Source organism: Schistocerca americana, chromosome 4 (genome assembly GCF_021461395.2).
Source record: "Schistocerca americana isolate TAMUIC-IGC-003095 chromosome 4, iqSchAmer2.1, whole genome shotgun sequence".
Taxonomy (NCBI): Eukaryota; Metazoa; Arthropoda; class Insecta; order Orthoptera; family Acrididae; genus Schistocerca; species Schistocerca americana.
This window is the reverse complement of record NC_060122.1, coordinates 775,437,910-775,459,765: the sequence shown is the minus strand read 5'-3', so window position 1 is coordinate 775,459,765 and position 21,856 is coordinate 775,437,910. Positions and strand designations below refer to the sequence as shown.

Genomic DNA, 21,856 nt, shown 5'->3' with positions numbered 1-21,856 from the left:
CCTGGTTGGAATCTTAAATGTAACGAGCTATGTAAAGAATATAAAATCAGCGGTGACCCTGAAATCGCAGATGAGTTACTAAATTCCCTAGACTCAGCTAGAAGAGAAAAATGGATCAACCCCATGGAAAATACAAATTTTCAGCACTCCAGCCAAAAAGTGTGGTCTCTTTTACAGAAACTTGGTAGCAGTACTCCTAAATTCAGTGCTAAGCACTCCAAGATACAACCAGATGCAATAGCAAACAGATTAGTTAGTCTGACAAAAAAACGCGCCGACAGTGACGAGAAAGAGGCAAAAAGAATTCGTTCAGAATTAAAATCAAAAATGTCCCAGACTGCAGCAGTTTCTCAGTTTTCACTTGATATCATGGCTGTTGAGGTTTCATCTGCACTAAAGGAAGTAAAATCAGGAAAAGCAGCTGGACTAGATGATATTTAACCAGAATTCCTATCACTCTGTGGTCCTAGAACAACAATGGCTTTGCTAAATTTTACATCAACATCTTACGCAATGGACAGCTACCACCAATACTCAAAAGAGCTATAATTGTCGCAATACTGAAACCTGGAAAAAAATGGAGATAATGCAGAAGATTGTAGGCCTATTGCCCTCCTGAGTGTCTGCTATAAGCTGCTGGAAAGAATAATATATAATAGAATCTCGGCTACAACCGTAGATAACATACCAATAGAGCAAGCTGGCTTTAGACCAAAGCGCAGTTGTACTGACCAGGTGCTGGCCCTAACAAGTCACATAGAGTGTTTCAGGACTGCAAGAAGACTGTAGCTGTGTTTGTGGACCTGACATCAGCATACGACACAATTTAGCAAAAAGCGATGATCATAAAATTCCTTAAAATAATCCCCTGCAAAACACTTGTTGAACAACATGTTGGCCAGCAGAGTAGTTGAAGTGCACCTAAATGGCAACGTAAGCAGACCTTACAAACTGAATGATGGACTACCACAAGGATCGGTCCTTGCCCCATTGCTGTTCAACATATACACTGCGGATTTACCAGCTACTACTGCTAGAAAGTTTATGTACACTGACGATCTTGCATTACCCCCAGGGGGTCCACAACTCTTTTGTGGATATGTGCTTGGCGAGCATGGGGCCCCGAGCTAGTGCAGTTCTCCCTTTCTGGGCTGCCCTACCCCCTTCCCTATCCCTCCTCGTCCCCAATCCTCCCCCCCCCCCCTTACCTCCCCTTCACACTCCCTCTTCTTGGGAGTAATGTATCGAGCCTTCATCCGGAGACGGACATTTGAAAACTCCTGGATCCATTTCCTTTGTTTTTTTCCATCCTCACGCTTTCTTCCTCTATTGGTCTTTCCCTACGTTCACTCTTCTCCTTGCTTTCATTCCCTTACTTCTGTCTCTGCCTCATTCTCCTTGCCCTGTTCTCCTTGTCTTCTTTTCTGTGTCTTATCCTCCACTTTGGTGTTTGAGATTCTTTCTTCTATCCCTCTCTCTCTTTCCTCTCTTCTGTCCTCCCTGTGCGTGTCTGAAGGCCGACCCACGCGTTCGCATGCGTAGCCAGTGACGGGGTAACGCAATTCCCCGCCCTGGGTAGACAAGTAAGGCACGCATATACCTCCTGGTAAAGACCAGGCCCAGGGAGGGGTGATTGCCTGAGCTGTTACCTACCGAACGTGCCGATTGGTCCCTCCGTCCGTTTCTCGGGAGGTGTGACCTGAGGTGTGGACAATCACCTAAGGAGGGAGTGCCCTCTGAGAGGGCCCCACAAGAAAGGAGCACGCCATCGGAGACGCTGGCAATCGTGGAGGATTCATCTGCAATGGATTTCTCTTCTTCTTCTTCTTCTTCTTCTTCTTCCCTGTCTTCTGCCCGAAATGAAACTCCTGTTCCAAAAATCCTACCACCAGCACCGAAGTTTCTTGTTGTCACCAGAACTGAAGGTCACAATTTCTCAACAGTCAACCCATTCGTCATTCAGAAGGGCGTAGATGCGATTGCAGGACCAGTGAAATCTTGTACTCGATAAATTGCGCAACGGTACCTTGCTGTTGGAGACAGAAAGCACCTTCCAGGCCCAAAAATTACTTCAAGCCACTCTCTTACACACATTTCCTGTACAGGTGGAGGCCCACCGCACCTTGAATTCGTCATGTGGCGTGGTGTATACTATGTCACTCGACGGACTAACTGATGAGGAGATTCTGTCTTTCCTCTCTGATCAGGAAGTGACCAGCCGTCCATCGGGTCATGAAAAGGGTGAACAAGGAGCTCCTACCGACCCGAACCCTGACATTCGACAATGTGCAATTGCCTTCACGAATTAAAGCGGGTTATGAGATCATTTCTGTTCGGCCGTATTTACCCAGCCCTACAAAGTGTTACCAATGTCAGCTGTTTAACCATAAACGGCAGTCTTGTTCAAGTGCGGCTAAATGCGTTACCTGTGGCAGGGACGCCCACGAGGGTGACTGTCCACATCCGTCCCCTCGTTGCATTAACTGTATGGGCGACCATGCTGCCTCCTCTCGCGACTGCCCCGTCTACAAAGATGAGAAAAGTATACAGGAAATTTGAGTGAAAGAGAAGGTGTCGATCTCGGCTGCTCGCAAGTTATTCAATAGCAGAAAGCCCACTGTGCTTCCGGCAGGTCAATACAGTACTGTTCTCGCCTCTCCTCAGCCTACCAGGGAGGTAGCTACACAGACATGTGATCTAACATTTAGCGATTCGGTCATCAGATCAGCCAGTGCTAAGATAGCCCGATCAACGTCTCCTCTTCCTCCCGCCAACCCTAAGGCACAAACCTCATCATCTGCTACTGCTAAGACGAGGACCTCTAAATCAGATGCTTGGACCTTCAAAAAAGAACCGACACGCGAAGATTTCTTGTGTACACAAACTTCACAGCCATCAACTGTTCTTTTGACAAAACGTAATTCTTCAAAGAAGGCTCATAGAAAAAAAGAGTTCTCCATCTCCGCCGAGGCACGTTTCTTCTCCTGTGCCACCCGGCGGTTGTCGTCCCCGGCCATCTTCAGTTTCGCCAGGCTGCACCGCTGGTAGCTGATCACTGGCCTTTCACCGGAGGAGGAAGCAGCCCCTCCTGACCAGCTCAGAAAGGTGGCAGATGCAACTGTTGAGTTGATGGACCATAACTCACCACCTCTCGATTACAGCAGCAGTGCTCCCTTGAAGCCAGGCCCTCAGCGGCCATTGAGGTGACCCTTTCTTGTTTCTTCTTTTTTAGTGGCACTTCTTCAATGTAATATTTGCAGCATTCAGTCCAATTGAGAGGAACTAAAATTGCTCCTTCGAATTCACTGCCCGCTTGTCGTAGGTCTCCAAGAAACGAAGTGACGCCCATGCGATCGTATTGACCTGGCACACTATACCTCCATGCCTTTTGACCTACCCCCTGTGGCAGGTATTCCGGCTCATGGAGGGGTCATGTTGCTGGTTCGGAACGATGTCTACTACGATCCAATCACATTGCACACATCCCCCTGCGGGTTCGGGGGTTAGAATAGGCCCGCGGTATTCCTGCCTGTCGTAAGAGGCGACTAAAAGGAGTCTCAAACGTTTCGGCCTTATGTGATGGTCCCCTCTCGGGTTTGACCTCCATCTATCCAAATTATTCCGAAGAGCGAGCCAATTGGGGAAGGGCACCTTACATGGTGCACTGTATCCTTCGTGCAATTAGACCTATTGCCGTCTTTCTCGTCGTTGCGATGGTGTCCCGCTCGTTTTCGATCTCATGGGCGATTACCACGCTGCACTCTGCAGTGTTTCTTTTAACTGTGACGACGACCTTGGCCTTTTTTGCACCTAAGATCCAGCACGGTAGCCAGTCCGTTGTGGTGGGGTCGCCATGTACCCTCTTGGTTGTAGCCCCCTGACAACACAGGGATCGCTCTACTGATGCCTGCGCCGTTCACTCCCCACGTATGCCAAGGAGTAGATGCCCATCTCCCTGGGGCATCGGGACTCCCGGCAATGGCCATCCTGCCAGGTGGCCTTTGCTGTGGCTGGGTGGCGCCCGTGGGGAGGGCCCTTGGTCGGAGTAGGTGGCATCAGGGCGGATGACCCGCAATGAAGCGTGGTACATCATCTCTTGCTGGCGGCCAGCCGTCAGCAGTCTCTAAGCGTTCCAAGGCTCAATTCAAGGCTAATGTGTATGACCCCAAATCGTTCCCCTCCCTGGCCACACCATGGGAGGAACGAAGGGCTATGAATGAGAGCGAAAGATACTCGCCCCGGTATCTCGTCTGTACCAGAGCTGACGGGGAATCTTTTATGTCCGTGAAGCCTCAGTTCTTTGTAGAGCATTTAGAGGACAAGTTTGGGGAGGTGGAGGGCTTGTCTAAAATGCGCTCTGGGTCAGTACTGATACATACGGCATCCTCCGCCCAGTCCCGCAGGTTACTTGCTTGTGACAAGTTGGGGGATGTTAACGTTTCTATTACGCCACATAAGAGTTTAAATATGGTCCAGGGTGTTATTTTCCATCGGGATCTCCTTTTGCAGTCTGATGACGAGCTGCGCGCCAACTTAGAACGTAGAGGTGTTCATTTCGTCCGGCGCGTTCATCGGGGTCCGAGGGACAATCAGGTTGCTACCGGTGCCTTCATCTTGGCCTTCGAGGGTGATACGTTACCGGAAAAGGTCAAGGTGATGGTCTACCGATGTGACGTCAAGCCTTATATCCCTCCCCCGATGCGGTGCTTCAAGTGCTGGAAGTTCGGCCATATGTCTTCCCGCTGCACTTCCAGCCTCACATGTCGAGATTGCGGACGCCCGTCTCATCCCGATACTCCATGTGCCCCGCCTCCCATCTGCGTCAACTGCGGGGAGCACCATTCACCTTGCTCGCCTGACTGCACAGTCTTTCAGAAAGAGCGCAAAATCATGGAATATAAGACCCTGGACCGGCTGACCTATACTGAGGCCAAACGGAAATATGACAGACTCCATCCTGTGAGAATGACATCTTCGTATGCAGCTGCTACAACAACTGTGCTAGCTCCATCAGTTGCGAGCCTTCCAGCCAGCTCGATAAGCAGTACGACTCCTTCTGCCCCCTTGCCCGTGGGGGGCTCTCCCAAACCGGTTGCTCCTGCACCACCTACCTCAGGAGCAACCTCCTCCCACCCGTCGGGGACGTCCGTCCCCGCTTCTCAGCCGGAGAAGCGCCTAACTTCTACGGCTACTCTCGCCCGTAAGAGTTCCCTTGGGACGCTCCCTTCCCAGGGTTCCCCCAGCGGGAAGGATGACGGCCACCAGTGGCATAAGTCCTCACCAGCGGCCGGACGTAGGGCTTCACGATCCTCCTCTGTCCCGGAGACTGAATCGGTGAAGCCTTCCCAGCCGGTGAAACCCAAGGTTCAGCGAGAGAAGTCCAAGAGAAAGACCTCTAAGGCTAAAGAACTTGCGGTGGCACCAACCCCACCGCACCTTTCGCGCTCTGCGTCTGAGGATGAAGTCGAGATTCTAGCGTCCGCTGAGGACCTTGATCTCGCTGGTCCCTCAGACGCCATGGATGCCTCTCGTCCGGGTACTGAATTGGTGGCAGTGAGTGAACAAGCGGCGTAAATTGCCTTCCCAGTCCTTTCACGCCTTTCTCAGCCATGGACAATACCATCCTCCAGTGGAACTGCGGCGGTTTTTTCCACCATTTAGCTGAGCTCCGCCAACTTCTCAGCCTTCGCCCTTTCTTCTGCATTGCTCTCCAGGAAACTTGGTTTCCGGCGATGCGAACCCCCGCCCTCCGTGGCTATCGGGGTTATTACAAGAACCGAGCAGCTTATGAAAGGGTGTCTGGTGGCGTCTGCATTTATGTCCTTCACACTCTGCACAGCGAGTCTGTCCCTCTCCAGACGCCTTTAGAGGCTGTCGCTGTACGCGTGTGGACGCCACAGGCTGTTACCGTCTGCAGTCTTTACATTCCACCGGACGGTGATGTCTCGCAGCATATCCTGGCTGCACTGGTCGCCCAATTGCCGCCACCTTTCTTGCTATTGGGCGACTTCAACGCTCATAACCCTCTGTGGGGTGGGTCAGTGGTAACAGGTCGAGGCGCCATCATTGAGCATTTATTGTCGCAGCTCGATCTCTCGCTGTTAAATGATGGTGCCTTCACACACTTCAGTGTGGCGCATGGCACCTACTCCGCCATTGACCTTTCAATCTGTAGCCATAGCCTCTTACCGTCTGTCCAATGGAGTGTGCATGACGACCTGTGTGGTAGTGACCATTTTCCGATCTTTTTGTCACTACCACAGCGCCACTCTTCTGGGCGCCCTAGCAGATGGGCTATGAATAAGGCTGACTGGGACTTGTTCTCCTCCACTGCCGCTTTTGAGCCTCTCTCTACCGATGACATTGATGCGGTGGTTCAATCGGTCACCACCGGCATCGTTACTGCCGCCGAATCTGCCATTCCCCATTCCTGTGGGTCCCCTCGGCGGAAGGCTGTGCCTTGGTGGTCGCCTGAGATCGCTGAAGCGATTAAAGATCGCCGGCGGGCGCTCCAGCGTCACAAGCGACACCCCTCCCTCGACCACCTTATCGCCTTCAAACGGCTGCGTGCGCGGGCCCGCCTCCTTATCCGCCAAGGCAAGAAGGCGTGCTGGGAGCGGTATGTGTCCACCATTGGCCTCCATGTCACTCCCTCGCAGGTCTGGGCCAAGATTCGACGCGTCTACGGCTATCGGCCACCTGCCAGCGTCCCTGCGCTCTCACTGAATGGAGCAGTTTGTACTGACTCCGACGTCATTGCCAATCGCTTAGCAGAGCATTTTGCTATGAGTTCCGCTTCTGCGAATTACCCCCAGGCCTTCCGCTCCATTAAAGAGCGGATGGAACGTCGGAGCCTTTCGTTTCGCACCAACCACCCAGAATCTTACAATGCTCCATTTAGTGAGTGGGAATTTCGCAGTGCCCTCGCTGCTTGCCCTGATACCGCTCCTGGGCCAGATGGCATCCACTGTCAGATGCTGAAACACCTTTCAGTGGACTGCCAGCGGCGCCTTCTCGATCTTTACAACCGTCTTTGGGTCGAGGGGGAGTTTCCGTCGCAATGGCGGGAAGGCATTGTCATCCCCGTTTTGAAACCTGGAAAGAACCCTCTGGAGGTGGACAGCTACCGTCCCATTAGCCTCACCAACGTTCTTTGCAAGTTGCTTGAACGGATGGTGAGCCGGCGCTTGCATTGGGTACTGGAGTCTCGGGGCCTTCTGGCTCCGTCTCAGGGTGGGTTCCGTAAAGGCCGCTCCGCCACCGACAATCTGGTGAGCCTGGAGTCGGCCATCCGTACTGCCTTTTCCCGCCGTCAGCACCTGGTCGCTGTCTTTTTCGACATGCGGAAGGCGTACGATACGACGTGGCGTCATCACATTCTTTCTACGCTCCATGGATGGGGTCTTCGGGGTCCTCTGGCGATTTTTATCCGCAATTTTCTGTCGTGTCGTACCTTCCGCGTGCAAGTCGCGGCCTCGTATAGTTCCTCCCACGTCCAGGAGAACGGTGTGCCACAGGGCTCTGTTTTAAGTGTCTGTCTGTTTTTAATAGCCATTAACGGGCTTGCTGCGGCCGTGGGAAATTCTGTCTCCGCTTCCCTGTATGCTGACGACTTCTGCCTTTATTACAGCTCTACTGGCATTGCAGCTGTTGAACGTCAGCTACAGGGCGCTATCCGTAAGGCGCAGTCTTGGGCTGTAGCGCATGGGTTTCAGTTTTCGGCAGCCAAGACCTGCGTTATGCATTTCTGCCGGTGCCGAACAGTCCATCCTGAGCCGCGGCTTTATCTTGCCGACGAACTCCTTGCTGTGGTGGAGACCCACAGGTTTTTGGGGGTGGTTTTCGATGCCCGGTTGACTTGGCTGCCTCATATCCGGCAGCTGAAACAGACGTGTTGGCGGCATCTAAACGCTCTGCGATGCTTGAGCAACACCCATTGGGGCGCCGACCGCTCTACACTGTTGCGGCTCTACCAGGCGTTAATCCAGTCCCGTCTGGATTATGGGAGCCTGGCTTATGGCTCAGCATCCCCATCTGCGTTACGGGTGCTGGACCCGATTCTCCACAGCGGGATACGCCTTGCCACTGGTGCTTTCCGCACCAGCCCTGTGGACAGCGTACTAGTGGAGGCAGGTGTACCTCCGCTGCGGTTCCGACGCCAACGTTTGCTGGCCGCTTATGCTGCCCATGTTCTCAGCTCGCCCGGGCATCCAAACTATCGTCTCCTGTTCCCGCGGTCGGTCGTCCGTATGCCAGAACGTCGGCCCCGGTCTGGTTGTACAATAGCGGTCCGCGTCAAGGAGCTTCTCTCCGGGCTCCAGGGTTTCACTGTTCCACCTCCTTTCCGGGCTACTTTGCATACACCCCCATGGTGTGTTCGTCGCCCTAGCCTTCGGCTCGACTTGGCACAGGGCCCTAAGGACTCAGTCCCTCCAGAGGCCTTCCGCCGCCGCTTTTATTCTATCCTGGCCACGTATCAGGGCTCTGGTGTTGTTTACACTGACGGTTCGATGGTTGCTGGTCGTGTCGGATATGCGCTCACTCTAGGGGACCTTTCCGAACAACGTTCCTTGCCGGATGGCTGCAGCGTTTACACTGCTGAACTGGTCGCCATCTTTCGTGCCCTAGAGTATATCCGCTCCTGCTCAGGCGAGTCCTTCGTTATCTGTAGCGATTCCCTGAGCGGTTTACGAGCTCTCGACCAGTGTTTCCCTCGTTCTCGTTTGGTAATGGCTATCCACGAGTCTCTGCATACTCTCGCCTGTTGCGGCCGCTCTGTGGTCTTTGTGTGGACCCCCGGTCATGTCGGTATCCCGGGTAACGAACATGTTGACCGCCTGGCGAAAGAGGCCACCAGTCAGCCATCTCTGGACGTTGGCCTCCCAGAGACTGATTTGCGGGCAGTCTTCCGCCGCAAAATCTTGGCGCTATGGGACGATGAATGGCGCGAACTGCCAATGCGCAATAAACTCCGTGCTGTCAAGGAGACGACGGCTGTGTGGCGGTCATCTCTGCGAGCCACTCGCAGGGACTCAGTAGTTCTTTGCCGGCTCCGCATTGGCCACTCCCGGCTGACACACAGTTTTTTACTGCGCCGGGAGGACCCTCCTCTCTGTCGCTGTGGGGCAGCTTTGACAGTGGCCCACATTTTGCTGGCCTGCCCCCTTTTAGCAGTGGTCAGGCAGACATTTGCGCTGCCTGCTACGCTCCCTGCCCTTTTAACAGACGACTCCACTATGGCTGACTTAGTTTTACGTTTTCTTCGGGCAGGGGGATTTTATCATTTACTCTGAGTGTTTCTGTTTTATTTTATTGTTTTGTGTTGACTCTGGCCTTTGGCCTATGATTTTCCACTGGTTTTTTAATGTGTTTCTAAGTGGTTGGCTTTTCCTTATTTATTTCTATGGTCGGCCAACCACCGTCACACTCTGTGTGGTTTTAGTTCGTTTTGTCTTGTCCTTGTCTCCGTCTCTCTTGTTCTGTATCGTCTGTGATCTCTTCTGTTCCTCTTTTTTTATTCTCTGTGGGTGTTCTTTGTCTTTGGAAAAAGGGACCGATGACCATGGCAGTCTGGTCCCTTTCATCCCCCAAACCAACCAACCAACCACATTGCACACAGATCTGCAGGCAGTTACCATCCGAATTACTCTCCCACTTTCACATTTTCCATTTGTACTGTTTACACTCCATCATCATCTGCCTTTACTAGGGCAGACATGATACAACTGATTGCTCAGCTTCCTACACAATTTTTGTTGATTGGAGACTTTAATGACCACCATCCCCTTTGGGGCTCTCCAGCATCCTGCGCGAGAGGCTCCCTCTTGGCAGACCTTTTCAACCACTTCAATCTAGTCTGCTTAAATACTGGTGCACCTACCTTTCTTTTGACACAATGCATACCTATTCCCACTTGGACCTCTCAATATCCACTATCCAACTTGCACGTCGGTTCAAGTGGTATGCTCTGTCTGACACATTCTCGAGCGACCATTTCCTCTGCGTAATCCATCTCCTGCATCACACCCCTTCTCCATGTTCCACTAGCTGGAACATCTCCAAAGCCGACTGGGGGCTTTTCACCTCCCTGGTGGCCTTCCATGATCAAAACTTCTCCAGCTGCGATAGTCAGGTCGCATACCTCACGGACGTTATTCTCACTGCTGCTGAATATTCCATCCCTCGTACTTCCTCTTCTCCACGTCGAGTCCCAGTCCCCTGGTGGACTACAGCATGAAGCAACGTATTCGTGCTCGGCGACGTGCTCTACGCACCTTCCAACGCCACCCTATGATGGCGAACTGTATCAGTTACAAACGACTCCGTGCACAATGTCGTCGGGTTATCAAAGAAAGCAAAAAGGCTAGCTGGGTGGCTTTCACCAGGTCATTCAACAGTTTTACTCCTTCTTCAGTTGTCTGGGGTGGCCTGTGCCGGCTATCTGGCACCAAGGTCCACTACCCGATTTCTGGCTTGACTGTAGCGAATGAAGTCCTTGTGGATCCTGAGGATGTCTCGAATGCCTTCGGCCGCTTTTTCGCAGTGGTTTCGAGCTCTGCCCATTACCACCCTGCCTTCCTCCCCCGAAAACAAGCAGAGGAGGCACGGCCATCTTCTTTCCGGTCTTTGCATCGTGAAAGTTACAATGCCGCCTTCACCGTGTGGGAACTCGAAAATGCACTCGCCCGGTCCGAATCCCTTCTGCTCCGGGGCCCAGTGGTATCCATAGTCAGATGCTGAAGAACCTCTCTCCTGCAGGTAAAGGCTTACTTCTTCGCGCCTATAATTGCATCTAGACTGAAGGTCACGTTCGCACACGCTGGTGTGAAGCAATTGTTGTTCCCATACCCAAACCAGGAAATGACAAACACCTTCCTTCCAGTTATCGCCCCATCTCCCTTACCAGCTGCATCTGCAAGGTGATGGAGCGCATGGTAAATTCTCGATTGGTTTGGCTCCTTTAATCTTGATGCCTCCTTAACGATGTCCAATGTGGCTTTCGTAGGCGCTGCACTGCTGTTGACCACATAGTTACCTTGTCGACCTTCATTATGAACAACTTTTTGCGTAAGCGCCAGACGGTGGCTGTGTTCTTCGATCTGGAGAAGGCTTAGACATCTGTTGGAGGGCGGTCATTCTCCGCACCATGCACACTTGGGGCCTTTGTGGTCACCTCCCTCTTTTTATTAATGCATTTTTAATGTATCGAATGTTCCGGATACGTGTGGGTTCTGTTTTGTCAGATGCCTTTCGCCAGGAGAATGGGGTGCCCCAGGGCTCCGTTTTGAGCATGGCCCTTTCTGCCATAGCTATCAGTCCAATAATGGATTGCCTTCCAGCTGACGTTTCAGGCTCCCTTTTCGTGGACGACTTTACGATCTACTGCAGCACTCAGAGAACGTGTCTCCTGGAGCGCTGTCTTCAGCGTTGTCTCAACCGTCTATATTCCTGGAGTGTCGCTAACGGTTTCCGTTTTTCTGGTGAGAAAACGATCTGTATGAACTTCTGGCATTACAAACAGTTTCTTCCACCATCCTTACATCTTGGTCCCGTTGCTCTCCCATTCATGGAGACAACAAAATTTTTAGGTCTTACATTTGACAGGAAACTTTGCTGGTCTCCACATGTGTCTTACTTGGATGCTCGTTGTACCCATTCCCTAAATGTCCTCCGCGTTCTCAGCGGTACATCATGGGGAGCAGATTGATTGGTCCTGCTTCACTTATATCGGTCCATTGTCAGATCAAAGCTGGACTATGGGAGCTTCGTCTACTCTTCTGCCCGGCCGTCCATCTTACATCGTCTAAACTCTATCCACCATCGGAGGTTACGTCTGGTGACTGGAGCATTCTGCACCAGCCCTGTTGAGAGTCTGTATGCCGAAGCTGCCGAATTACCGCTAAACTAGCGGCGCGATATGTTGCTTTTTCGGTACGCCTGTCGGCTGATGTCAATGCTCAACCACCCGTCATATTTCTCCTTCTTTGATGACTCTCTCAACCACCAATACGCGCTGTATGTCTCTGCTCTGTTACCTCCTGGAGTTCGTTTTCGTTGCCTGCTTCAGCAACTTGATTTTACCCTCCCTGTGACTTTTCGAGTTGGTGAGAGCATGACACCACCTGGGCTCCAGGCTCAGGTACGCGTTCACCTTGAACTCAGTTGCTCCCAAAGGAGAGGACCGCGGATTCAATATACCGCTCAAGGTTTGTCGAACTTCGTTCGAGGCTCGCTAATAAAGTCTTTATTTACACAGATTGCTCCAAGTTTACTGCTGGCGTCGGATGTGCCTTTGTCATCAGAGATGATACCTTTCAGTACCGGCTCCTTGACCAGTGTTCAAGCTTTATAGCTGAGCTTTTTGCTCTCTATCAGGCTGTTCAGTATATCCGCCGCCATCGTCATTCTCCCTATTCCATCTGCTCTGATTCTTTGAGCACCATTCAGAGTCTCCGTGACCCATATTCGACCCACCCTCTCGTGCAACGAATTCAACGGTCCCTTGAGTCGCTAGCTGATACCGGCACTCGTGTCCTTTTTTGTGGATTCCTGGCCACGTTAGTGTGTCTGGGAATGAAGCTGCTGATGCTGCGGCCAAGGCTGCTGTCCTCCTGCCTCGGGCAGCTTCCTTTTGTGTCCCATCCAGTGATGTTGGTTGGGTTCTTTTTCAGTGTGTTTCATCATTGTGGCATGAGGCTTGGTCCTCTCTCCATGAAAATAAGCTTAGGGCCATCAAACCGATCCTGACGGTTTGGACGACCTCCTCACGGCCTTCCCGGCGAGAGGAGGTCGTTTTGGCCGAGTTGCAGATTGGGCATTGCCGATTTTGCCACCGCTACCTGTTGTCCGGTGACCCCGCCCCGCAGTGCCCCTGTGGTCATCCATTGACGGTGCGCCATATTTTATTGCCCTGTCCCCGTTTTATCCACTCTCTTGTTGTCCTGTGTCTGCCGTCTACCTTACAGGAACTTTTAGCTGATGACGCTCGAGCAGCTGCTTGTATCCTTCATTTTATTACATTGACGGGCTTGTCCAAAACAATCTAACTCTTTTATTTTGTTTATCTGCGTCTTTGTAATTACTTTCTGGTGTTGCCCCATTGCGTTTTTTTCTACGCTATTAGACTTACATTTGTGACTGGGTGCTAATGACCTTAGTAGTTGAGCGCCCTAAACAGAAAAAAAAAATCTTGCATTGACAGCCCAATCCAGTGACTTCGCAGCATCAGAAACTACGCTCACAGAAGATATTTAAAGACTCGACAAGTTCTTCAAAACTTGGAGACTGAAACCAAACACAACGAAAACAGAGGTCAGCAGCTTCCATCTGAGCAACAGACAAGCCAACTATATTCCTGAAGTTCAATATCGTGGACCTGCTGAAGTTCAATCCTCACCCTAAATATCTAGGAGTCATCTTGCATTAATCCTTGACCTACAGTGCACATCTAAGCAAAACATCTGCTAAAATCAAAAGCCGTAACAACATCCTACACAAACTAACAGGAACAGGCTGGGGTCCCTCTGCATCTACTCTCAGAACTATAGCACTTGGCCTAGTGGTAGTAGCTGAATACTGCAGTCCAGTATGGCTTAACAGTACCGATATAAAGAAGGTAGATGTCCAGCTGAATGACACTATGAGGATTATGAGGTGTGGCTAGAAAAAAACCGGACTAGTACTGGTGAAACAATAAAACGAATGCAATAAGGCTGAAAGTCGCGTGGCCTGTCACGTGACTCTCGCTCCGCCTGCTGCTCGAGTTTCATCTGCCTCCTGCACTCAGTCTGCCCGTGGCGTCTGTTTTAAGTAGTTGACGTTTTGTCTGTGCTTCGGAAAATGTTGAGTGTACAGAAAGAACAGCGTGTTAACATCAAATTTTGTTTCAGACTAGGAAAATCTGCAAGTGAAACGTTTGTAATGTTACAACAAGTGAACGGCGATGATTGTTTATCGCGAACACAAGTGTTTGAGTGGTTTAAACGATTTAAAGATGGCCGCGAAGACACCAGTGATGACACTCGCACTGGCAGACCATTGTCAACAAAAACTGATGCAAACATTGAAAAAATCAGTAAACTTGTTCGACAAGATCGCCGTTTAACAATCGGAGCAGTGTCTGAGTTAACAGGAGTTGACAAGGAAAGTGTTAGGCAGATTCTTCATGAAAGTTTCAACATCAACAAAGTGTGTTCAAAAATGGTTCCAAAGTGTCTCACAATTGAACAGAAGGAACGCCGAAGAATGATTTGTTCTGACAGCCTGGAAAACATTGAAAGTGATCCCACCTTCTTACAAAATGTTATTACTTGCGATGAATCGTGGTTTTTTACTTACGATCCCGAAACTAAACGCCAATCGATGCGTTGGAAAACTCCTGGTTCTCCACGACAAAAAAAAGCACGAATGTCAAAATCGAAATTCAAGGCAATGATGATTGTTTTTTTTTTTGACATCAAAGGGATTGTGCACATTGATTGGGTACCAGAGGGACAAACAGTGAATCAGCATTACTACATTAGCGTCCTGGCTACCCTACGTGAGCGAGTACGGAGAAAACGGAACGATTTGTGGAGAAAAAAGTCATGGATCCTTCACCAAGACAATGCCCCAGCCCACAGAGCGTTGTCAGTGAAGACGTTTTTGGCAAAACACAACATTCCCATCTTAGATCATCCACCCTACTCACCTGATTTGGCCCCCTGTGACTTTTTTCTTTTCTCTAAAGTCAAGTCAGCTTTGAAAGGAACTAGATTTGAGACTGTTGAAGCAGTAAAAGAAAAAGCGACGGAAGTAATGTATGGACTTACCGAAAATGATCTGCAGCATTGCTATGAACAGTGGAAAATTCGTATGGAGCGGTGTAGAGACCGAGGAGGAGAGTACATTGAAGGAGATAACATGAAATTGTAAATAATTGTAAATAAATGTTTTTTCCAGCATCAGTCCGGTTTTTTTCTAGCCGCACCTCGTATATCCAGTCTACTCCTCTGAAGTGGCTTCCGGTACTTCCTAACATTCCACTTCCTCATCTCCGAAGAGCATTAGCACTGAAGAAAGAATCATAAGCACTGTGACAACTCTGTCTTGCCAATACATGAAGACTGTGTACATGAAGATCTTAGGCTGAAATCTCCGAACCAAGCAACCTACGGGTTTCAACCAACCCAGGAAAATCTGGACTTCACTTAACTGGATAAGAACCCAACATGGCAGATGTCAGTTTTGGAAGCTCAAGTGGAAGATTGCTGATAGCCCTTTCTGCAACTGTGCAGACGTGCCTCAGACCATCAGCCACATTGTTATGGACTGACCACTTCGAAGGTTCAGTGGTTCATTGGAGGATATCGATCAGGCCAGTGAGGAATCTGTGGAGTGGTTAAGTACACTGGACATACACCTGTAATAATACTGATGTTACTCATAGATTGAGGTCTAAACCTGTATATGTTTGTAAATATGCAAAGATCCGGGCAGTCGCAGAGGGTGGGCTTACTGGTAGTTGGGAGCTCCAACGTCAGGCGCGTAATGGGGCCCCTTAGGAATATGGCAACAAGAGAGGGGAAGAAAACCAATGTGCACTCCGTGTACATACCGGGGGGAGTCATTCCAGATGTGGGAAGGGTCCTTCCGGATGCCATGAAGGGTACAGGGTGCACCCATCTGCAGGTGGTCGCTCATGTCGGCACCAATGATGTGTGTCGCTATGGATCAGAGGAAATCCTCTCTGGCTTCCGGCAGCTGTCTGATTTGGTGAAGACTGCCAGTCTCGCTAGCGGGATGAAAGCAGAGCTCACCATCTGCAGCATCGTTGACAGGACTGACTGCGGACCTTTGGTGCCGAGTGGAGTGTCTGAATCAGAGACTGAGACGGTTCTGCGACCGTGTGGGCTGCAGATTCCTCGACTTGCGCCATAGGGTGGTGGGGTTTCGGGTTCCGCTGGATAGGTCAGGAGTCCACTACATGCAGCAAGCGGCTACACAGGTAGCAGGGGTTGTGTGGCGTGGACTGGGCGGTTTTTTAGGTTAGATGGCCTCGGGCAAGTACAGAAAGGGTAACAGCCTCAAAGGGTGCGGGACAAAGTCAGGAAATGCGGGGACCAAGCAGCAATCGTTATTGTAATTGTAAACTGTCGAAGCTGCATTGGTAAAGTACCGGAACTTCAAGTGCTGATAGAAAGCACCGAATCTGAAATCGTTATAGGTACAGAAAGCTGGCTGAAGCCAGAGGATACATTCTGCCGAAATTTTTACAAAGGCACAGGCGGTGTTTAGAAAGGATAGATTGCATGCGACCAGTGGTGGCATGTTTGTCGCTGTTAGTAGTAGTTTATCCTGTAGTGAAGTAGAAGTGGATAGTTCCTGTGAATTATTATGGATGGAAGTTATACTCAACAACCGAGCTAGGTTAATAATTGGCTCCTTTTACCGATCTCCCGACTCAGCAGCATTAGTGGCAGAACAACTGAGAGAAAATTCGGAATACATTTCACATAAATTTTCTCAGCACGTTGTAGTCGTAGGTGGAGATTTCAATTTACCAGATATAGACTGGGACACTCAGATGTTTAGGACGGGTGGTAGGGACAGAGCATCGAGTGACATTATACTGAGTGCACTATCCGAAAATTACCTCAAGCAATTAAACAGAGAACCGACTCGTGGAGATAACATCTTGGACCTACTGATAACAAACAGACCCGAACTTTTCGACTCTGTAAGTGCAGAACAGGGAATCAGTGATCACAAGGCCGTTGCAGCATCTCTGAATATGGAAGTTAATAGGAATATAAAAAAAGGGAGGAAGGTTTATCTGTTTAGCAAGAGTAATAGAAGGCAGATTTCAAACTACCTAACAGATCAAAACGAAAATTTCTGTTCCGACACTGACAATGTTAAGTGTTTATGGAAAAAGTTCAAGGCAATCGTAAAATGCTTTTTAGACAGGTACGTGCCGAGTAAAAGTGTGAGGGATGGGAAAAACCCACAGTGGTTCAACAACAAAGTTAGGAAACTACTGCGAAAGCAAAGAGAGCTTCACTGCAAGTTTAAACGCAGCCAAAACCTCTCAGACAAACAGAAGCTAAACGATGTCAAAGTTAGCGTAAGGAGGACTATGCGTAAAGTGTTCAGTGAATTCGAAAGTAAAATTCTATGTACCGACTTGACAGAAAATCCTAGGAAGTTCTGGTCTTACGTTAAATCAGTAAGTGGCTCGAAACAGCATATCCAGACACGCCGGGATGATGATGGCATTGAAACAGAGGATGACACGCGTAAAGCTGAAATACTAAACACCTTTTTCCAAAGCTGTTTCACAGAGGAAGACCGCACTGCAGTTCCTTCTCTAAATCCTCGCACAAACGGAAAAATGGCTGACATCGAAATAAGTGTCCAAGGAATAGAAAAGCAACTGGAATCACTCAACAGAGGAAAGTCCACTGGACCTGACGGGATACCAATTCGATTCTACACAGAGTACGCGAAAGAACTTGCCCCCCTTCTAACAGCCGTGTACCACAAGTCTCTAGAGGAGCGGAAGGTTCCATATGATTGGAAAAGAGCACAGGTAGTCCCAGTCTTCAAGAAGGGTCGTCGAGCAGATGCGCAAAACTATAGACCTATATCTCTGACATCGATCTGGTGTAGAATTTTAGAACATGTTTTTTGCTCGAGAATCATGTCGTTTTTGGAAAGCCAGAATCTACTCTGTAGGAATCAACATGGGTTCTGGAAACAGCGATCATGTGAGACCCAACTCGCTTTATTTGTTCATGAGACCCAGAAAATATTAGATACAGGCTCCCAGGTAGATGCTATTTTCCTTGACTTCCAGAAGGCGTTCGATACAGTTCCGCACTGTCGCCTGATAAACAAAGTAAGAGCCTACTGAATATCAGACCAGCTGTGTGGCTGGATTGAAGAATTTTTAGCAAACAGAACACAGCATGTTGTTATCAATGGAGAGACATCTACAGATGTTAAAGTAACCTCTGGCGTGCCACAGGGGAGTGTTATGGGACCATTACTTTTCACAATATATATAAATGACCTAGTAGATAGTGTCGGAAGTTCCATGCGGCTTTTCGCGGATGATGCTGTAGTATACAGAGAAGTTGCAGCATTAGAAAATTGTAGCGAAATGCAGGAAGATCTGCAGCGGATAGGCACTTGGTGCAGGGAGTGGCAACTGACTCTTAACATAGACAAATGTAATGTATTGCGAATACATAGAAAGAAGGATCCTTTATTGTATGATTATATGATAGCGGAACAAACACTGGCAGCAGTTACTTCTGTAAAATATCTGGGAGTATGCGTGCGGAACGATTTGAAGTGGAATGATCATATAAAATTAATTGTTGGTAAGGCGGGTACCAGGTTGAGATTCATTGGGAGAGTCCATAGAAAATGTAGTCCATCAACAAAGGAGGTGGCTTACAAAACACTCGTTCGACCTATACTTCAGTATTGCTCATCAGTGTGGGATCCGTACCAGATCGGGTCGACGGAGGAGATAGAGAAGATCCAAAGAAGAGCAGCGCATTTCGTCACAGGGTTATTTGTTAACCGGATAGCGTTACGGAGATGTTTAGCAAACTCAAGTGGCAGACTCTGCAAGAGAGGCGCTCTGCATCGCGGTGTAGCTTGCTCGCCAGGTTTCGAGAGGGTGCGTTTCTGGATGAGGTATCGAATATATTGCTTCCCCCTACTTATACCTCCCGAGGAGATCACAAATGTAGAATTAGAGGGATTCGAGCGCGCACGGAAGCTTTCCGGCAGTCGTTCTTCCCGCGAACCGTACGCGACTGGAACAGGAAAGGGAGGTAATGACAGTGGCACATAAAGTGCCCTCCGCTACACACCGTTGGGTGGCTTGCAGAGTATAAATGTAGATGTAGATGTAGAATTGTACATTGTATTTTGTAACAACACACTGTATCTTCAAGCCATATAATTATAAGTTTTATGTGGAAGTAGTATACAGAAGTTATATATAGACGTTTTATTTAGATATGTGTAACACACTGCTTCTTTTCCCAACAGGTTGGATCGATTGATAACAGAAATTATCAACCTTTGGATGCAGAAAATGCTGAAAAATTAAGATATATGGTGAAAGGAGATAATGGCATGTACAAATGCACACCAACAAGTGAAAACTTACTAAAAGACAAGGACAAATACGAAGTAGAAACTAATGGTGTAGTACACATATTAAGTTTTGGAGATGATTTTTCTGGCATTGTCAAACCAAGGTGCTCTTCTATGGAAGAAGAAATGCATTTAGGAAGGGTAAAGAGACCTGTCCAAGTTCACTATGATGAAATTTGTATACCCAGTGTTTCGTATTATAGATCACCACATTTTAGTGCTACGAATTCAGTAAAGCAAAAGGACAATATTGGTTGCAGCAGTGGCCCTGGTCTGTTTGAGAGGGATAATGCACTAGATACTGCCTCTGGTTGTCGCAGTCATTTACAAATTAACAGTGAATTGAAAGTTGCTCAGCATTCTTTAGCAAAACCCATTACCAGCAAGACTGCTGATGTATCACCGAAAGAGGTCTTGTTGAATGCTGCCATGAAATTGGCATCTTTGAAAGAACTTCAAACCATTCCTTCAATCCGTGCGCTTCGTACAACTTTGATACAGCAAGGAGTTGACAAGGCCATAGAGCAAACAAAATTGTCATCTTCAGTGTATCCTGAGTGTTATATTTCTACTTGCTCACAGGATTTTTCTTTACATGAAATCCCACTAAAATCAATATCAAGAACAGTCACAACTGCTTCAGATAGCTGCAACACATTAGACAGATTTGAAAATTGTTCTAATACAAGCACTGCTGGATCTTTGACAGAAAGTTATTCATCAGTATTTGAAGGTTTAGGTAAGAATGACTGTAACAATGTAAACAGGTCTCAGAACTGTAGACCTCAAAATTTTCACTGGAAAATGTCATCTGAAAAGATCGTGCCTCCAGACCCTGTTGTACCATCAGTTCACAGTAAGACATATGTAATTGCTAATCCTGTGAGAGTGAATGTTGGGAAATTGTTATCGTGTTCCAAAATACAAGTATTCTTCACAACGGAACTTTATGTTAATGCTGATTGTCTGCCAAGATTAACTGACTGTAAATTACACAATATGTCACCAAACTCACAGGCATCATCAAATGGAGAAGGTGATTTGATTAAATCTTTCCTTCAATTAATGGCATTTAATGCAGCTCAGAAAGCCTGCCCAAGTTTCAGCAATCAACCTAGTATGGCAAATCAGTCTCTGAGATTCAAAATTTCTGAAAGAGACAAACTGCATGCAACTTCCCCTAGTGATTGTGTTGTTAATTCAAATAAAATGACACTTTCTCATGCATACAACTTTTTAAAATGTACATGTCTTTCCCCAGAAACAACAGAATCCATTTCATCTGCGTTTTCTCACTGTAAGTGCCCTCCTTCGGTTAAATTCCAGGGTGTATCTGCTTCCTATACTGTGATGAGCTCTCAAGCAAAAAGAATAACTCCTCGTAGACAGTTAATTGACATAATTCATAACATTAAATCAGATGTAAAGGATAGAAGCAATATTTGTGACAGACAGCACTGCTTTTATTTTCATGTTGATGAAGAAGAATCAGTTGAAGGGTTTTACTCAACAGTAGAAAAATACTGCTCAGCTCTTTCTAAATTTCACAGCCATCAATATACCTCATCAAGAAGCATTGAGATACTTCTGCGCGACATATGGTTACCGGGACACAAGCATAGTATATCATTTTATGTAAACTTACCGTTGCAGAAATGTAAATGCAGCTATTGTGGTTTGGATACTACTGTAGAATTATGCCTCAATTGTGGTGAGCTTTTTGAGCGGACAGAATTGGGGAATTATGTTCCTTTCGACAATCAAAAAACTCCAGAGCATGTAAATATGAAAATGGAAACTAGCGAAGCAGCTGTCGAAGTTTTGAACCTGGTAAATAATCTGTATTTATGCAAACCAGTTGTTGTTGTACAAAAAACTGATACCAATGTGTGTAAGCAGAATAAAACTAGTGGACGTATAAGGAAAAAACCTAAGCATCTGTGCTGCACAGTCTAGGAAAGCTTCAGCACAAAACAGGACGGTATTTTGTTGCATAATACATTGGAAATGTGCGAAATAAGGACATTTCAGTGTGCAAGGGGAACCAACCTCTATGTATATTATTCTGTTAATAGCTGTGATAATGTAAGTTGCTGTTTTTCAAGATAATGTTTCCAAACAAAGAAAATTATTACATTAAATGAATGGTATCAGCACTGGAGCACAAAGGTCCCAGTATTTGAAATCAATTAAACCGGATAATATATATTCCCCCCAACCCCCCTGTGTGCGCTCTCTCTCCCTCTCTCCCCCCCCCCCCCCCCCCCCTACACACACTACCACTACATAAGTGATGAATTATCTTCTTTCAAATGTTTCCTTTGTCAGAAGGGGCAGACAGGGAATGTTAAATTTTAGGTGCCATCACTGTAATTTTTTTCTGTAAATATTTTCACCTTTCATGGCGGTTTGTTTTTCTCCCTCTCTGATGATGGTCAGCATCATCTTACCATTAACGGTTTTTTATGTGTGTGTGTGTTTTCTAATCGAGCTAAGACTTTTCTTTTTAATTTCTTCAAATGAAATGAACAGTTGAGGTAGGAAACTAGAGACTCAACAACTTGTGTGTGTGTGTGTGCGCGTGCGTGCGTGCGTATGGAGGGGGGACCTAAATCAGTTGTTCCTTTTTCCAGTAAGTAAATGCTCTTCTGTCACAAGTTGTAATTTTCAGGTTGACTTTTGAAAGGTAACAGATTACACC

General features: G+C 48.0%; 1 protein-coding gene across 1 annotated transcript in view; it reads left to right on the top strand.

Moving 5' to 3' along the window:
• The window catches only part of LOC124612556, a 171,693-nt gene extending 150,288 nt beyond the window's left edge, over positions 1 to 21,405 (top strand). Inside the window, exon 9 of the mRNA XM_047140830.1 lies at positions 19,048 to 21,405. Coding sequence (XP_046996786.1) covers positions 19,048 to 21,111 — 2,064 coding nt within the window. The 3' untranslated portion in view covers positions 21,112 to 21,405. The remainder of the gene's footprint in view (positions 1 to 19,047) is intronic.
• The last annotated feature ends 451 nt before the right edge of the window (positions 21,406 to 21,856 follow it).